Source organism: Perca fluviatilis, chromosome 12 (genome assembly GCF_010015445.1).
Source record: "Perca fluviatilis chromosome 12, GENO_Pfluv_1.0, whole genome shotgun sequence".
Lineage (NCBI taxonomy): Eukaryota > Metazoa > Chordata > Actinopteri > Perciformes > Percidae > Perca > Perca fluviatilis.
Genome location: NC_053123.1, coordinates 32,272,775 through 32,292,880, shown reverse-complemented (window position 1 = coordinate 32,292,880; position 20,106 = coordinate 32,272,775). Strand labels below are relative to the sequence as shown.

The 20,106-nt window shown below is 41.4% G+C and overlaps 1 protein-coding gene across 1 annotated transcript; it reads left to right on the top strand.

Annotated features, from left to right (window-relative positions):
* Positions 1–15,242: 15,242 nt before the first annotated feature.
* LOC120569738 (trace amine-associated receptor 1-like) lies at positions 15,243–16,561 on the top strand. The gene is made up of 2 exons (XM_039817772.1): positions 15,243–15,409; positions 15,745–16,561. The coding sequence occupies exons 1-2, from the start codon at positions 15,243–15,245 to the stop codon at positions 16,559–16,561; spliced, it is 984 nt and encodes a 327-aa protein (XP_039673706.1).
* Positions 16,562–20,106: the final 3,545 nt, after the last annotated feature.

Below are 20,106 nucleotides of genomic sequence, written 5' to 3'. Positions count from 1 at the left end.
TGCTCTCACGATCGCTTACCACTGCCAGGATTGCAACTGAAATAATAGGCTAAAGTAACGGCAGTTTATGGAAAGGACAAGTGTAATTATGGTCAGATATTGTGCCTGACTGATGGGGAAGCAGCGACTTTATTGCGTTTTGCCTGTAAAACCATGTCTGTGTTCTTCATATTCATGTAAAATTATAGTTTGCTCTTCTTATATAAAATATGCGGCTCTGGTAGATGTTTGCGATTGGTCATGCTGTGCAAACACCGCCTCGTTTATGAGACGTTTATACATGCGCGCCGCTGGATTGGGAAACCCTGGGTTGATTGAACTAGTTGATAACCACCGTCGTGACACAGGTTATGCGGGACCGCGGTTGTTAGGGTTAGTGAAGCCGGATAACTGAAATAAATCCAGGGCATTTTGATCTTGATTCGTAGTACAGGCCTCTGGCCGTTAAAATTTTCAAATGTAGACATCAGAGCAAACGGAGAAAATACGACCCACAGGAGCAATTTCTGCCTTCATATCTAACCCTAACTGACGCAGTTTTAAACTGTCGCAGTTTAGTTAGGTAAATGCACCAAAACTACTTAGCTATGTTTAGAAAATTATCTTGTTTGTGTAATATTAGTACATTTGTACATTCTGTACACAAATCACGCAGAAGGGGACGTAGTTCCGTAAAGTAAAAAAAGAAAAAATCACTTTTATTTTCAAACGGGACACTAATCCCAGTCTTCTGGGTGACAGTCCTGTGATTGTTTGACAAATTTGAAAATACAAACACCTGCTGGATAACAAGTCATAAAAGAGATTGCTTTGAATTTTTCCTCTAAAATGTATACATGTCCAAATCACAGATCAACATAGGAAGTGCTAACACCTCCTAAAGGTGATAGTGTATCCTAACTATAAGGTACAAGTGAACAACCACAGTGATACCCCTGATACATACAACAAAGGCTTAAAATCAATACCCAACCATGCGCCAAATACAGGTGAATTTTGCCATTGGCGGGAAAACTGTGAGTCTACCTGCCACGTCGGCGGGTAGAACAATGTTCGTGCATTTCCTGTATTTCACCTTCATCAGGCAAAACATTGGCTGGTAAAAAGCATGTGTGACTGGTGGCCAAAAAAGTTAACTTTAGGCCCTGTTTACAAGCATATGGTATTAAAAATAAAAACTGCATTAAAACAAAGTCTTCAGCAAGTTAAATGAGGCAAAGGTTGTGTGTATGCTTTGGGGTCTTAATTAGCAGAGCTAAAACTGAAGTGCCAAAACTCATCTCCCAATAGATCAGTGTTTGATGGGCTAAATGACCATTTACTTTGTTGTGTATAGTGGGCATCGTCAGACACACAAACAGTTCCCAACAGGTCCTGTGAGATTTGATTTGCCTCTCTATGAACAATGTTTGCAGCCCATTAGTGGCTCCTAAAGGCGGTGTGCTGAACCCCTCTGGACAGGAAGTTTATTCACACCTGTTAGTCGGATGATGACATCTCGACCAATGAGGTGTCACTGCCAGCAGAGGTGTGAAGAAAAACAAGCATCAGCATGAACCAATCAACATATGATGTAATCATTACTGAACAGGACTGTTTGTTTAGTTGATATTGTGTCTGACAATGCAATAATTTAATCAAGTGGAATTTCTTAGGTTAAAAAAAAAGGGATTCAATTAGCATGTGTAATGTGAGAGGGGTTGGTGCCAGTCACAAATCCACAGAGAATTATCCCCCGACTGTGCAGCTCCTCTCAGCTCTACAGAGAGTTTTTAACTCACTGGTATTTTGGTTTTAAGGCCCAAAACCTTTACTGTTTTTTTTCACTCTCACAGTTCTTATAATAATAATAATTCCATACATTTATATAGCGCTTTATGATAGACACTCAAACCGCTTCGGGGGGGGGACCACACTCTACCACCACCAATATGCCTTACGATGCCAGACACTCACCTCTCATCATAAAACCCACTGTACCAAAGAGTTTGGTGTAGCTCAGCAGCAGTGGTGGAGGAAGTACTGAATCTCAGTACTTAAGTAAAAGTACAAATAACCAGAGACATATTTACTTTAGCAAAAGTAGAAGTACAACGATGACAACCCCACTTAAATAAAAGTAAAAAGTACCTGATTTTAAATGTACTTTTAAGTATTAAAAGTACTTGCATAACAATTTATTCTCTTAATGTCTATATTCTAATAATTAACAAAAAAACAGTCTGGGCCATGGCATTTTAATTAAGTTAGTTTAAAGGAACACGCTGACTTATTGTGAATTTAGCTTATTCACCGTAACCCCCAGAGTAAGACAAGTCGATACATACCCTTCTCATCTCGTGCGTGCTGTAACGCTGCCTGCGTTCCAGCATTAGCTTAGCCTAGCACAGATCCTGGAGGTAACTGGTTCCAACTAGCCTACTGCTCAATTGTAAGAGTGACAATAACTCCAACTTTCCTATTTACATGTTGTGTTTCTAAGTCACAGCGTTTACAAAGCGTAACATGAGACACAGCCATCTTCTATCCGTAAAAATACGGAACTGTATTCTCAGACAGGCTTGCTGCGAGCATATCAATCCCCCAATACTATATTCTTCCCTGAGAATATAGTTCCGGTTTGTTTACGGTTAAAATGCTGTGTCTCATGTTACGTTGTTTTTGCGCTATGACTCTAATCACAACATGTAAATCATGTTGCGTTATTGTCACTTCGAGCAGTAGGATTACTGGAACCATTCACCTGTCTGTTCTGTGATGGGCTGATGCCGCTGGAGACGCAGACAGCATTACAGCGCACTGAGATGAGAAGGATATGTCGACTTGTCTGACTCTGGGGTTACGTGATGTAATTAATAATGGGTGTTCCTTAAGGTAATGTAATTGTGCTTACCATCTGTGGCCCAGTTTACATTCTGACTCACAATTCTGGTTATCTATCAGGGTGATATGCATGAAGCTCAACTTTGCATTATTTCCCACGGGACAGTGAATGTTGCACACATTTATTTAGCGAGAACACACAGGCTTGGAAAACAAGTAGGTGGCTTCACAGCTGAGGAGGACCGGGAGTGTTTTTAAGATAAATATGCGGGTTGTATATTTAATAAGGGTGTGACGAGATCTCGTTTTACGAGATCTCGCGAGATCGTGGCCGAGATTTCTAGGTGAAAGAGTGCAGACAGAACACAATATGTAAACATTGTAAGAGAAATGCCGTTCACTAACTGCCAGCGAGTCGCGTTGCAGTAGGTGGCTGTAAGTGTTTTTGCATAGTGCTGGTTGCGCGGTATACGCTTTTTCTTACAATGTTTACATATTGTGTCGTGGCGACAAAGTGCACACAAATGTAAAGTGGCAGTGGGATTTTTGTTTCCCCCATCACTACGCCTCGAGCCTTTTCACGCGCATTGTCGTCTCTCCGGTGTTGGTCAACTGCTTGTAACCTTGGTTCTCTGTTTTAGTTTTTTTGTTTTTGTGTGTATTTTGTTGGCGGTCATATTTAACCCTATGTGAGCAGATGCTTCACATATGACCAAGCAGAGTATCGGGATCAGCAGCAGTAATGGGAGCGGTATATGCCTGGCCAATAAATGCTATTGAAGGGCGGGTCTTGGCGTGGCCATATTGGGATTGGTAATATCTTGAGCGGCACCGGGAGCTGGATGGCCGCTGCTGAAGGCTTCCCTGCGGACTGCAAACGTGATGGTCAGGAAGAAGTTTTGACAGGGGGAAAAACTGATCAGAAAATGTAACGGAATGTTGTAGAAATGTAGTGGAGTAGAAAGTATAGATAATTGCTGCAAAATGTAAAAGTCAAAAGTATTCACTATTGATTGTACTTAAGTAAAGTACAGATATGTGAAAAGTTTACTGAAGTACAGTAACGATAGTTACATTCCACCACTGCTCCCTGAGGTCCAAAAAGTGCTTTGGTACACACCGAAGCGACGCTGACTTGAGCGTACGTTCTGCAAGTGCGCGAGACGTAATATAAAAAATGAAAACCGGAAATGCCGAACACGTCACGTGGGTCTGGCTTCTCCAGCTGACCAATAATGGCGGCTTGTTCGAAATACGACCTCGTATTTTACAAAAATAGTTCACTGAAACGTGTTTCTGAAAACATTTTAAGCGAGAAATAGGCCGTACAGTTGCTGAATCTGTCTTCATTTCAGATCAACAAAGGTCAGTTTAAAAATTTTCATCAGATTGTGAGAGACTCTAGTCACCTCATTCTGCTCGCCATTTCCGGGTGAGTCCCGACGGCCCTGCCGCCGACCGAACATGTCAGGTCGCCGAAAATGAACGCCGACAGCCCCCCCAGACTGACGACGGCACGGGACACACCGAACAGATTTGTGTCACTGACCTCGCCAGACTGTCCAACGGCCGAAAATCGGCCCTGTGTGTCCCGGCCTATGACGTCCGTTTAATCCTATTGGTTGAGCTACCGTACCCGCATCATGTTTACATTCACTGCATTCATGCTCCAATGAATAGGATATGACGTCTGTTTAACCCTATTGGTTGAGCTACCGCACCCGCGTAACATTCACTCCATCAACGCTCAAATGAATCGCTTGAACTGAGCAGTAGCAGGGCAAAATGAGTTCGACTTCGACTGAAATTGAAATAGAGAATGCCCCGTCCACTTACAAGTCCGACGTCTGGCAGCATTTTGGTTTTCCAGTTACTCAACAACAGGATGGTAAAAACAGACAAAACACGAACTGTGTGTAAATAGACAGTTATTGAACACTGTTAATGTTAAATAAATCTGTTATTTGATTTTCAGTTGAATTTTTGCATTTTTTTCAAAATATCATGATACATATCGTATCGTGAACCCAGTATCGTGATACATGTCGAATCGTGAGCTGAGTGTATCGTTAAACTCCTTACAAGAACAGATACTTGCACAAACCAACTCCATGAATGAACTGGTCAAGAGGAAACATTGCTCATTTTCAACTGGCTGAGGCGAGACATCCAGTAGAGTTTTCTGGGCCTATCGGTGGGATTGCTATGGAAAACGTACACAGGGCGATAGTCTGGTTAGAGCAACTGATGTTAAACCATGCATCCAGCTAATTTAAGTAGCTCACGTTACTGTATTGTGTGAGTTAACTCAATTTACTATCATGTGTGCCGTTTTCATTTGCCAGGTGCAAATGTTTCATCGAAACAATTTCCTTCCCAAAACTATTTTGCAGAGCCATCATCTCTGCATCCAGAGCTTAGCGCCTCCCGAGTCAATTGTGATTGGTTTACAGAAACAAAATGTTTTTCTTTTTTTCCTATCTCAGAATGCATCTGGGCTGTAGCAACCTGGTGTCACAGGATTTTTTTTTTTTTTTTAATCTATTGATTTGTGGACAAGACAGAGGTGGGTAGAGTAGCCAAAAATTGTACTCAAGTAAAAGTACTGTTACTTCAGAATAATATGACTCAAGTAAAAGTAAAAAGTAGCCATCCAAATAATTACTTGAGTAAGAGTAAAAAAGTACTCGGTGAAAAAACTACTCAAGTACTGAGTAACTGTTGAGTAACGTCTGATTTATTTTTTAACATAAGCATTCAATCAGACGGACAAAAATACTAAATAATCATCTTTAGGCAAATTATAGTTCATCCAATCAATAAAATAAATAAAAATTAATTAATTACAAAATAGCTTAAATTAAAATAATCCAGGTAAATTCAAGTACTTATAAATAAAATACATAAAATAATAATACATAAAAATAAATAAGCACAAGTAACACAAATTTGCAAACCTACTTTTTTTTACCAGGCTCTGCAGGCATAACTAGAACAAGGTAATGGAGCTGCTGTTTGGCACTTTTACTAATATACAGTGCCTTGCGAAAGTATTCGGCCCCCTTGAACGTTTCGACCTTTTGCCACATTTCAGGCCTCAAACATAAAGATATAAAACTGTAATTTTTTGTGAAGAATCAACAACAAGTGGGTCCCAATTATGAAGTGGAACGAAATTCATTGGCTATTTCAAACTTTTTAACAAATAAAAACTGAAAAGTGGTAGCAAAAATTATTCAGCCCCTTTACTTTCAGTGCAGCAAACTCTCTCCAGAAGTTCAGTGAGGATCTCTGAATGATCCAATGTTGACCTAAATGACTAATGATGATAAATAGAATCCAGCTGTGTGTAATCAAGTCTCAGATAAATGCACCTGCTCTGTGATAGTCTCAGAGGTCCGTGTAAAGCGAGAGAGCATCATGAAGAACAAGGAACACACCAGGCAGGTCCAGAGATACTGTTGTGGAGAAGTTTAAAGCCGGATTTGATACAAAAGATTTCCCAAGCTTTAAACATCCCAAGGAGCACTGTGCAAGCAATAATATTGAAATGGAAGGAGTATCAGACCACTGCAAATCTACGGACCCGGCGTCCCTCTAAACTTTCAGCTCATACAATGAGAAGACTGATCAGAGATGCAGCCAAGAGGCCCATGATCACTCTGGATGAACTGCAGAGATCTACAGCTGAGTTGGGGAGACTCTGTCCATAGGACAACAATCAGTCGTATACTGCACAAATCTGGCTTTATGGAAGAGTGGCAAGAAGAAAGCCATTTCTTAAAGATATCCATAAAAGTGTCGTTTAAAGTTTGCCAAAAGCCACCTGGGAGACACACCAAACATGTGGAAGAAGGTGCTGTGGTCAGATGAAACCAAAATCGAACTTTTGGCAACAATGCAAAACGTTATGTTTGGCGTAAAGCAACACAGCTCATCACCCTGAACACACCATCCCCACTGTCAAACATGGTGGTGGCAGCATCATGGTTTGGGTGCTTTTCTTCAGCAGGGACAGGGAAGATGGTTAAAATTGATGGGAAGATGGATGGAGCCAAATACAGGACCATTCTGGAAGAAAACCTGATGGAGTCTGCAAAGACCTGAGACTGGACGGAGATTTGTCTTCCAACAAGACAATGATCCAAAAACATAAAGCAAAATCTACAATGGAATGGTTCACAAATAAACATATCCAGGTGTTAGAATGGCCAAGTCAAAGTCCAGACCTGAATCAATCGAGAATCTGTGGAAAGAATGAAACTGTGTTACAAAGCTCCATCCAACCTCACTGAGCTCGAGCTGTTTTGCAAGGAGGAATGGGCAAAAATGTCAGTTCGATGTGCAAAACTGTAGAGACATACCCCAAGCGACTTACAGCTGTATCGCGCAAAAGGTGGCGCTACAAAGTATTAACTTAAGGGGGCTGAATAATTTTGCACCCAATATTTCAGTTTTTATTTGTTTAAAAGGTTTGAAATATCCAATAAATTTCGTTCCACATCATGATTGTGTCCCACTTGTTGTTGATTCTTCACAAAAATTACAGTTTTATATCTTTATGTTTGAGGCCTGAAATGTGGCAAAAGGTCGAAAAGTTCAAGGGGGCCGAATACTTTCGCAAGGCACTGTATATAATATAATAAACATGCTTTCATTATGAGGCCAGATGCCTGTACTATGAAGCAAGATTTGGGGTTAACGAGCTAACTTCAGGTTCAACTCAGGGTTTTCTTTATCACGAAGGTGGATCACTTGATACCGGGTTCAATCGCCGTGGTAACTCATGCTGGACGCCTAACCTGGTCGGGAGCAGGTTATGTTGGAGATCAGAGATCAACCGGTGTAAAAGCACCGCCTACTGACCAATCAATAGGCCTACTCGATTTATAATGGCATCACCGTTCTTATAGAAGATCAGTCGGAGCTCGGTGCGGAGAGAGAGAGAGAGAGAGAGAGAGAGACGGGGGAAGAGTGCGCTCATAAAAGTTAAAACATTTAGAGACCGACAACGCCGTAAACATTCCCTTTGGGTATATTTATGAAATATATAGATTTGAATGGGAGGGAATTACATATCGGCTATTTCTCTGCTTCTTGAGCCAATGCGCACAGCTGTTTGAATTATGTTTTTTATATTTTTTATTTGCTCTCACGATCGCTTCCACTGGCAGGATTGCAACTGAAATAATAGGCTAATTACGGCAGTTTATGGAAAGCACAAGTGTAATTATGGTCAGATCTTGGTCCTGACTGATGGGGAAGTGATATTGATAAGTGTTGATTTACGCATCAGCGTCGCCTATTTTTTGTTGCCAGCTGACGAGACTGCACAACTACGTTTGATTGGTGAACAGTCACGTACGTGGTAGAGCCTTTGGCGGAAGTCTTTTTTTTTTTTTTTTTTTTTTTTTTTTTTTTCTCTTTCAAAATAAAACATTAAAATGAGGCGAACGTGGGGGGAATACAAACAATGATGCGTAGAATAAAAGAGGTGAAAAGAAAAGTAACGAGCTCATTGTAGCCCAATGTAGCGGAGTAAGAGTACAGTTTCTTCTTCACAAATCTACTCAAGTAAAAGTAAAAAGTGTAGTGATTTAAAACTACTCCTAGAAGTATAATTTTTTCAAAAACTTACTCAAGTAAATGTAACGGAGTAAATGTAACTCGTTACTACCCACCTCTGGTACAAGAACACATGTATCTTGTTTTCTTTTTGTGGTAGCCAGCACGAAATGGGAACCATCTTCACGGAGGTTGGGTTTAGGAAACACCCCGGGACACGATCAACGGTCTCTGGGTGACACGCGACAACATCAACGGGACTGAAGACGTTGGGTTTTGGAAAAGGAGAACGGGGAAAGGACACGTCACACGCCGGAAGACGGCCGCGGGAATCGCACGACAGTAACGGGATGGTGGTAGTGATGGGACAACCGACTCTTTTACATGAATTGGTTCAACCGGACGGCCGTTGGTTGACCTACCGAGTTAATAGATCCGGTCACCGGTTCGCGTGACCTCGGCGGTGTGGGGGGGGTGATCACGCATTTATTTCCCCCGCCAGAAACCAAGACATCGCGGAAGACTGGAGCAGTTGCGGTTACATTCGGTCTCGACATTATTTACACACTCATACTGACCAACATTCGGCAGCCTGGTGCGCGGTCTCCTCGTGACAGTCTAACTACCATGTAGCAGCATTCATTTCTAACATTTAACTTAACTACCAAGATAACATTACATGTATTTGTATGTGATATAATACTTTCCCCTTGGTAATGTAGCCTATGAATTTGTATGTACACAATCATCTAAGTTGCACGAGAAATAAAGGCTTCTGGGATCGGTTGATAACTCAAACTTGCCGAGAACCCAGACACCTGTTTGAATATAGACTCATGCAGTACCCTCGGTTACGGTCCTTACGGTCTCGTTCAGTAGCCTGGTGCGCTGTTCTCCTCGTGACAGCCTGCCTACCACGTAGCAACATTCACTTCTCTAACATTAAACTTAACATACTACCAAGATAACATGACGTGTATTTGAATGTGATGTACTTTCCCTTCGATAATGTGTGAATTGCCATGAACACAATCATCTAAGATGCACCAGAAACAAGCCTTGGTTAATAACTCAAACTTGCCAAGAATGCTTGATTACATTACTCATACATTACCTTCGGTCTTGTTCAGTAGCCTGGTACGCGGTCTAGGCATAGACAGGGTCTAGGGAGCTCATTTCCTGATTGATTCTTCCACCACCACTCATCGAGAAAAAAGATAAATTAATGAAAATATTCCTGCTGTTCAGTGAGTGAGTTATCAAATACAGAAAGTGAAGACATGCTTTCCCATCTTTAAGTCTAAATTGTGTATGAACAACAACTGAAAGGCCTGTGCTTCAGCTTTATCTTGTTGTGTATTGTGTCTCTCTGATGCTGCTGCATTTAAATAAAGAGTCATAAGCACCACATACTGTTTCTAGGTAATCACCCAGTTTAATGCAAGCTTTAAATTCACACATGTATTGATCAGTGTCAGAGACAGAACCAGATACTCTTAATGGCCACTGGGGGTGTTAAAGACTATTTTCCATTTGTCCCAAAATCTCACTAAGTGATAATCGTTTTTGAGGTGTGAAGCTGCATTTAGTCTGTGAAAAAACACAGCCCTCTCATTCATTTAAATGGGCCCACTGTTAAAGCAGCAGGGCTTCTTTTAAAAAATCAACAACAAGAAAACAACAGTAGTACAAGCTTTGCTGGCACGTAATGTGACATCATCCAGAAAGGTCGTGTCTGGGGTTAAGGTCAGGAATGGAGGGATTGATTAGGGTCAGAGGGAGAAACTAGGGTTAGGATTGGGTTAAAACACAACGCCCGGGATGGGCGCTGCGAGGGACACGGGCACAAGAGGACCGATTGTGGACGGACAGCGGGAGAATAAAACTTTAAACACCAACACACCTGCCCTGGCCTCTCTCTCTGGGAGACATTACAAAATAAATAACTAAAATCAATAAAAAAAGTATATATATATGTGTGTGTGTGTGTCTGACAGACTTTCAACTCACACCTCCGGCGGAGCTTTTCAGGCATCCCTGTGGAGGCTGGGGGCATTGAACCCGAGTGGACAATGTTCAAAGTTTCCATTGCTGAAGCTGCGGCGAGGATATATTAAAATATAGATAAAGCAAAAATTATAAAAGGACAACTAAGGCATTTTTTTAAATATTTATTAAAACATTTGTAAAAACATATTAGGTGGGACCCCCTCTGCAAGTGGAAATTAACCCCCGAAGAGGTTTAGGTGTAGGGATGAAAGTGAGGCCTTTTTCCAGTATCTGCAGCTGTGTGGGTGTGAGGGAGAGAACAGTAGAGAGATTGGTTCTGTTTGAATGAAGGGGCGCTGTACCCTGTTATCAGTTTAATTGCCGTTTCCAGTACTTGGGTTGATTTATGCAAGCAAAGTATATTTGGATGTTATTGTGTTATTGAGGGTTGTTAGTAGGGCCTGTTGCCGTCTGTTGAACCTGTTGGAGAAGTTTATTACAGGGATGTAAATGGTGGCGTTAGGAAATGTAGTGTGACCAGTTTTTGCCATCTGCTGTAGCTGTTTGAGTATGGTAGTCTGTTTGTGTTCAGAGAGGAAGTTATTAAGTCCAAATGAAAGTATGACGTGTTGTGTGTCTGGTTGTGGGTGTAGTGTTTTTAAGATGGCTGTTATGTGGTGGAAGGTAGCTCCGGGGTAACTGTCAACCTCTATGTGTGGGTCTGTGAAAGATGGAATGTGTGAGAGGTTGGAGTCCCCAAGAAAAAGGGTCCACTTCCCCACCTCCAGCAACCAGTCTTGTATTTTTTGAATGTGCGTGGGTGTGTGTGTGGTTCCAGGCGCCCTGGGGAGCCAGGCGCTCCCACAGAGACTCTCTTTGGGATAGAGGTGGATAACTCAGATGTTTGGGGTGGAATCAGCTTTTTGCTTTTCATTTGTCCCTTTATCATCATCGTTTTGATATCCACCTCAGTGATTGGGTTTCTCCCACAGGGCCCTGCAGCTAACAGCTCTGGCTCCCTCTGCTGTTGGTGGGATGTAATCAGGGCTGGACTGGCCATCTGGCATACCGGGCATTTTCCCGGTGGGCCGACGGACTTTTGGGCCGAACCGCCGATATAAATAGGCCTTTTTTTTTATTTTTTGGCCGGGCCGGCCCTTAAAGAACTCAATGCGGCCCATTGGTTAATTTTCTTTATTGGCACTGGCCTGACCCAATCAAATCCAGGATCCCCATTTTGGGCCGCAAATTTACGAATCCCACTACGGCCATGCCTCCCGGCCCTGAGACACGAAGCTGTAATATTATGCTGGAAGTTTAGCATTCACGTTAAAATGGACAAATGACCACCAAAGTGCGAGGGAGGTGCAGAGAAATTACAGGAGAAAAAGATTAAGAATCTACAGGCGGATTCCTCAAACATTTCGGACATGTTTGGGGCTGTAGTGGCTTCTTCAACATCAGCATTACCTGAAGTAGAGGAAGGAGGAGGAGGAGGAGGACGAGGAGAAGGAGGAGAGGTGGCTGGCTATACAGAGAAGCAGAAACAACATGATCATGAAGAAGCCGAGTGACCATGACTTTAGCAAAAGTAGAAGTACAACGATGACAACCCTACTTAAATAAAAGTAAAAAGTACCTGATTTTAAATGTTCTTTTAAGTATTAAAAGTAAAAGTACTTGCATAACGATTTATTCTCTTAATGTCTATATTCTAATAAGTAACAAAAAAACAGTATGGGCTGTAACATTTTTATTAAGTTAATTTTAGTTTAATGTAATTGTGCTTACCATCTGTGGCCCAGTTTACATTCTGACTCACAATTCTGGTTATCAGGGTGATCTGCATGAAGCTCGACTTTGCATTATTTCCCACGGGACAGTGAATGCTGCACACATTTATTTAGTGAGAACATACGGGCTTGGACAACAAGTACGTGGCTTCACAGCTGAGGAGGACCAGGAATGTTTTTAAGATAAATATACGGGTTGTATATTAACCCTATGTCACCGGCTGCTTCACATATGACCAAGCAGAGTATCGGGATCAGCAGCAGTACCGGGAGCGGTACGCACCTGGCCAATAAATGCTATTGAAGGGCGGGTCTTGGCGTTGCCATAGTGGGATTGGTAATATCTCGAGCAGCACCGGGAGCTGGACGACCGCTGCTGAAGGCTTCCCTGTGGACTGCAAACGTGTGACGGTCAGGAAGAAGTTTTGACAGGGGGAAAAACTGATCAGAAAATGTAACGGAATGTTGTAGAAATGTAGTGGAGTAGAAAGTATAGATAATTGCTGCAAAAACTAAAAAGTATGCACTATTGATTGTACTTAAATAAAGTACAGATATGTGAAAAGTTTACTGATGTACAGAAACTATTCCACCACTGCTCCCTGAGGTCCAAAAAGTGCCTCGGAACACACTGAAGCGACGCTGACTTGAGCGTACGTTCTGCATGTGTGCGAGATGTAATATGAAAAATGAAAACCGGAAATGCCGAACGCGTCACGTGGGTCTGGCTTCTCCAGCTGACTGATAATGGTGGCTTGTTCTAAATACGATCTCGTATTTTACGATCTCGTATTTTACTGAAAACATTTTAAGCGAGAAATAGGCTGTATAATAGTTGCTGAATCTGTCTTCATTTCAGATCGACAAAGGTCAGTTTAAAAGATTTTCGTCTGATTTTGAGAGGCGTTCGTCACTCATCCCGCTCGCCATTTCCGGGTTTTCACTCCACCAATCAGATTGGTCAATGACTCCATCTGCCTGCCCTCCGATCCAACAAGTCAGGTCAGCTAAACTGAAGGCCGACGCCCCCCCCCCACAGACCAAGGCACGGAACACACCAAAAAGAATCGAGTCACTGACCACCCGACGGACGGTTTTTGGGTTGGTGTGTCAGGGCCTTAAAACCCTACTGAACCAAAGACTTTGGTGCAGCTCAGCAGCAAATAGAGACTGGCTGGTGAATAAAGTGGATGATTTAGCAGGTTAAGAGGGTTAGGGTTAGGGGTGATGTGCTGCCGGAGTGCACGAAAATGTACGGACGGGGCCATAGCAATTGAGCAAACATTACATAAGGGCACAAAGTATAAGAGCGCCAATTTCTGTGTAAGAAAACAGGTTTGGGTGGTGGACAGGTCAAACAAAAACCGAACTTTCACACAGGAGACCAGAGATCATGTCCTCTTTGAAAACAAAAGTAGAGGGTAATATTTTCTTGCCAACGGTAGGGCGTCAATTAATGAAATGCTCCTCTGGGTCGTATAAGAGGGTAAGGATAAACAACCTTTATTGTCATTGGTTTGGAAGACTTGTTGGACTTTTTACAATCCTACTTTTTCTGGTTCTGCATCTTTTGGCCAAGTGAATGCTTTCAGTGTTATTTGGTGTGTCAGGGCCTTTTGTTTTGCAAGTCTTGTTACCCAATCATTTATTCCAGTTCCCTGCCCACTCCAGCTGTGCCTTAATTCCTCGTGTATTTTACCTGTCATGTGCTTTGAGTTCTTTTATCACTTTGTTTGTCATTGTGCCCTTGGCACCTCATGTTCATCCTGTAATAGTTTTCCAGTGTGTATTCCTTGGAGTAATAATTAGTAAGACCTTTTGTTTCTCTATCCTGGCTGTTGCTGTCTCTGCATTTTGGGTCTGAACTTGCACATCAATGACAGGAAAGACATCAGTGTCCACCAGAGATTATGATGGAGAAGTGTAAATGTAGAGAAAATGAAAATGGTAGTAAGAGAAAAATCAGTTGCATGACATTTCTTGGCAGAAAGCTTCCAGAGCTGCAGCTTCTCTCCTACTACCACTGATGAGGAAGAGACGGGACGAAGCAGAGGTCTGCACAAGGTCTGATGTTAGCTAACATTAGCCTCACCATCTTCTCACTCACAATTAACATAAGCTAATAAATGTTAGCCCAATATGCAAATATCCAACCTGAATTGGCTAGTTCCTCGGACAGCAAACCATAGATTGTAAATATGATGGACGTAGCATCTGACTGCTGTTTTGATTCTGGGAGTTTGCATTTTGGCCAACACTATCTTGGTATTTTGAAGACAGAAGTGACCATATTTGGTCAGCTGGGGAGAACGACACAGCTTAGCCACCGTCGTGTATGGTTTCACTGGCCCTGCACTAAGCTGAACACTAGAGAGGAAACATTGCTGATCTCCAACTGGCTGATTCAAGATATCGAGCAGAGTTTTCTGGGCCTATCGGTGGGATTGTTATGGAAGAAATACACACGGAGATACTCTAGTAGAGCACATGATGTTTAACCATATATACATCTAATTTAAATAGCTCACATCACTGAATTTTTTGAGTTAACTTAATTTATTATTGTATGTGGCGTTTTCATTTGCCAGGTGCAAATGTGTCACCAAAACTGACTATCCGCCACCGTCTCTGCATACAGACTTTCGCGACTCCCGAGTCAATTGTGATTGGGTTAAAGAAATGCAAATGCACATTTTTTTCCTATCCCAGAATGCATCTGTCGGGTAGCCAGACTGTTCTCCAAAGGGCTGCGTAGACAGAGCTGGCAATACAAGACTACTGTCTTAGAAACTTGAAAAGTAATCCGTATGACAATAATAGGACAAAGGAAAGGAAACAAGTGTAGAAAATGACAAAAGAGAGATTGAATAGAGAGACAGTGAGAAAGGCATGGTTACAGATAGAGCGATGATGATGGTGGGATGTGCAGAGCGAGGGAGGAGGGGCATCAGAGTCCAACAGAGACTGAGAGAGAGGAGGGGATGAAGAGAATGTGAGAGAGATAATTCAGTTACATGACTCAGGTTTGTTCAGAAAGCTGCCAGAGCTGCAGCTATCTGCAGATCTCTGCAGATGGAGGTTGAGGACAGAGACGATCTCTGCTTTCCACAGTTCCCAAACACCTCCTGCTGGAAGCCCTTACCTCCTTGGCCCCAAACAGTTACCATTATGCTGTACTCCATCTCTCTGATCACTGTGACTCTCAACCTGCTCATCATCATCTCTATCTCCCACTTCAGGCAGATATTAACTTCTCAGCTTCTCTCTACAGGAATTGTAACTTAAAAATGTGAACAGCTGCTGTATATTTGAGCTAGTACTGAATAATGTTTCTCCAAATGTCTGACTTTGATGCCAGAGACTGTTGTTCATGTCCACTCTCTTACCAATATTAAGCATTGTTTCTGTCCACCGTGACCTCAACCAAGTCATTTTAACTGTCTACACTTGAACATATGGTAACTACTGATGTGGTGGAACCAAAATGTTTCGAACTCGTGGATTTGTATTTTCATTTTAAATACTTGTTTTGTCACTCTTGTTGGTTAAATGGTGCTTTTCTCTTTCCCTCCAGGCAGCTCCACACACCCACCAACATGCTCCTCCTCTCTCTGGCTGTCTCAGACCTTCTAGTGGGCCTCCTGCTGATGCCTGTATTAGTTCTCCGAAAAACATCCTGCTGGTTTCTTGGTGACTTTGTGTGTTCTACGATTTCTCTTATTAACATCATCATTCCCTCAGCCTCAATAGGTGACATAGTTCTCATATCAGTTGACCGTTATGTTGCTATTTGTGACCCTCTTCATTACACCACTAAAGTCACTGCGAGAAGAGTTAAATTCTGTGTTTGTCTGTGTTGGCTCTGTTCTGTTACCTACAGCCTTCTCTATGTAAAGGATCTTCCGACTCAAACAGACAAGGATAAATTCTGCTACGGAGAATGTTTTCCGTCCAGTGATAGCAACTCACTGCTTTTTGATCTTTTTATTAACTTTATTGTTCCAGTTACTGTCATCGTAGCTCTGTATCTGAGAATATTTGTCGTGGCTGTGTCTCAGGCTCGTGCCATGCGCTCTCACATTACAGCTGTCACACTCCAGCATTCAGTGACTCCAAAGGCAAAGAAATCAGAGCTGAAAGCAGCCAGGAATCTTGGTGTTCTTGTAGTTGTTTTTCTAATATGTTTATGCCCGTTATACACCGTAACATGGGTAGATTACAACTGGATTGTAGCTTTAATTCAACCCTCATTAATCATTCTGTATTTGTCTAACTCTTGTCTAAACCCTGTGATCTATGCCTTCTTGTACCCCTGGTTTAGAAAAGCAGTTAAACTCATTGTAACTCTTCAGATACTGCAGCCTGGCTCCTCTGAGACCAACATGCTGTAGAGAGGCGGTGGAGGGACTGAGATCAGACTCGGTCTAAGGAGAAATGAATGAATATGTTCCTGCTGTTCAGTGAGTGAATTATCAAATACAGAAAGTGAAGATATGATTACCCATCAATTAAAAGACCTGTGCTTCAGCTATTGCTTGTTGTTCACTTTTCCTCTCTGCAAAGAGTCCTAAGCACCATATACTGTCTCTAGGTAATCACCGGTTTAATGCAAGTTTTAAATTCACTGACACTTATGAAGGATGTTTTCTTCCCAGGGAACCGTTTCTCCTTTTGATGGAAACATTTCACAACTACAGCTTTGAACTTATGTCTCTATGTTTGGTCAAAGCATCATCTCTGTGATTTGTGACCATGTTGTTGCTAACAGAAAGTCCAGGCCTGCTGGGCTCCTGTTTCACAGAGAAAAAGATGCCCCTGAACAGCCACACTTTCCCGTCAAGTAGAGAAAACCATCAGCTGTTGTTTATCAGATACAACTGTCAGCACAAAAGATCATGTTCTCTTTCAGCTCAGGGAGAAAAGTTGTTTTTTTCACCTTAGTGCCATTCATGTTTGATTCCTGTATCACATTTGTTGTCTCTATGACACAAATATTTAAAACTATAAAGTTCTTTTGGCAAGAAGTTAAACAACAGGTAGTTTTAAAAGTCAGATAATATCAGTTACATTTAACTTATTTTAGACAAATTATGAGAATGCAATGGGTTTCCATTTAAAATCATTTTTATAAGTAAAATGATCACATTTAATGTCATTCATTTCATTGTGATTTTTTTTATCAGCTTTCATGAAATATAATAAACAAGACATATTCATAATGTAACTCCATGTCCTGGACTGGTCAAGAAAAACCACAAGAGACGATAATGATATGGTGAAACACAGAACAAAAATAAATAAAACTACAGTAACAGTAAAAGCTACAGGTGGGGGTTGAGAGAATGTGTTTACCGTGTCTCTAAGAACACGGGTCACCAGGGGTTACAAGCCGGCAGGGCATTAATCAGTTAAACAGACAGAACCAGATACTCTTACTGGCCGTTTTCCAATTGTCCCTAATTCTCATTAATGGTTCATTTAAATAGGGCCACTCTGTTGAGGCAGTAGGGCTTTGTTGAATTAAAAAAAAGCAGTTGTACAACTTTTGCTGGCAGATAATGGTGTAGCTTCTGTAAATAGGGTCAGGAAAGGAGGAATTAATTAAAGTCAGAGAGAAACTAGGGCTAGGGTTAAATATGATGGAAAAGTATTTGATTGTTTAAGTGTCTTATTAGCCTTCATACTCCTGGGTATCTGAGTGTGATTGTTGCATTCAAACCTGCCCAAACGAACCGCACCAAGGGGGAAAACCAACCCTAGTGTGATTCAACCAAACTAAATGAGACAGGTGTTAAAGCCTGTGCCATGCAACAATAATTGTTCAGTGTAGAGCTCCATTATCTGCACACTTAAACTGCCACAGTTATTCATGAGATGCTCTGCTGACTTTCCAGAAGATGGAGCTGTTGACTTTTATTTTGCAGGATAGTAATGGAGTACAGCAGTTGAGATGACAAGGTGAATTGTGGTGTAGTCAAGTCAACCTTTGTCAAGTCCATGACCAGGACTAGTCAAGACCGAGTCTAAATGAAAGACAGGAAAATAGAATCCTCTTCAAGACCACTTAGTTACCTGTTCATAATGTATGTGATGCAAGAGACTATATCTTTTATTTTAAGATATTCATTTTGCATTCTTTTTTGTAATGATCCAAAAGCAAGTACAGTGTAACAACACTGTAGGATCAAATGAGGCTATAGACAGGTATCACAGGTGTCCATAAAAAATACATATGTTCTAGTTTTTAAAACTTATCGCTTATCTTGAAGAATCCACATTACAAAGTGCTCAGTGACATTGTGTCTGTGACCAAAATCAAAAAAAGCTTCGCTGCTCGGCCCCTAATAATACAGGCAAAAACAATAGGGTCCAAAATCCACTATGAAAACTAAAGATCAAGATGAAAGTGTAACATCAATATTAAACAGGCTGGCCTGTTTTGTAGCTCTCTTCAACAAATCAAGCTAAAAGAGGTGAAGAAAACAGCAACCACTTATAAGATAGTTAAATAAAATAGGTCAAACTATGCTAAGCCAAATGAAGCTATGGACTCGTGTTCAGAAAGGGTTTTTGTGTAGGAAGAGGTGTAAAATTATAAATACATGCTCTATAATCATAACCATACGAACTGTTAATTATTCAAATCTTCTAAATTAAAATATCTTTGATTTTGGGTCTCCAATCCCCACATAAGCATAATGCCAGATTACACAGTGGCATGTTAACCTAGGACACAAACTAATGAGCTGGGGTCTCATTTATAAACGTGGCGCACGCACAAAACGGGGCTGAAAATGTGCGTACGCCACTTCCCACGCAAAGGTTGTGATTTATAAAAAACAAACTTGACGATAGAATGTGCGAACGTGGGAATAACGATTAGGCTACTCTTAATATGTTTAAGTATTAATGCACGCACATTTCTTCACACCATATCATTAAGATTGTACTGAATGATAATTGTTCTGAGTGATAATTATTCCATAAACACCTCCAACTCAAATCTTAAATCAAAACTCGTTCTTAATATTTAATTGGCGTTGTCCCGCCGTCACATTGTCCGCTACGGAGCGCAGGAGGATGAGATGGCCCGACTGCATGGAATACAGGATATCATCAAATAAACCTAGCATTAGATAACTGCAGAACACAGTGTAAATAACTAAATATCTGTCTTTAATACTGTGCATAGATCATCAAATGTCAAAGTCCGGAAATACAGCCGTTAAGCTCTCGCGCAATCGTTACGCTCTATATGTCCTCGTTATCAGTCCGAACTTTAATAGTGTTCATAACAAAACCTGCATGAAGAAAAGTGTGTTTGCCTATTACGTTTCGATTTTAAATTGTATCTCGGGGTGAGGGATACCACTAGTTGTTGCTGTGATTTTAGCAATGTGTCAACAATCACAAATTGTTGTAGGCTAAACATATAAATACTGTGGTGAACCCGTGCGTAATGCTGCATGATGGCCCTGCTGGCCCTACAGGAGGACAGCAATGGAAGAATCAGGAGAAAAAGAGACTTCAGGGACCATGACGATGACTGGCTAATATTCCGATTTAAATTCCCTAATATAGCTGTAATAGTAATATAGCTGCGCTCTTGGATCTATGTACTGAATTGGGTCCAATAGAGAGGGCAACGCGCCGGAACTGTGCCATCCCGGTCCAAGTACAGGTCCTCGACACTCTGGGGGAAACTGGCTGTTTCCAGAGGGAAATGTCAGACAGCTAAGTGTTTTTTTTAAATAAATATTATATATAATCTTCAACTTTATCACTAAGGCTTGTTTGGATATAATATATAGTTCTGTTAAATCTTATATACGTCTGGTATATCGAAGCTGTCCCCGAGTACCGTAATGCTGATTTGGAAGATTTTCTTAATAAAGGTAGTCTATAGATCAGGGTTTCCCTACACACTGTAAAAATT

Coding starts and splice junctions, on each gene's coding strand:
- LOC120569738 (XM_039817772.1), top strand. CDS start 15,243: ATGGAGGTTGAGGACAGAGACGATCTCTGCTTTCCACAGTTCCCAAAC. Junction 15,410..15,744: donor ATCTCTATCTCCCACTTCAG/GCAGATATTAAC, acceptor CTTTCCCTCCAG/GCAGCTCCACACACCCACCA.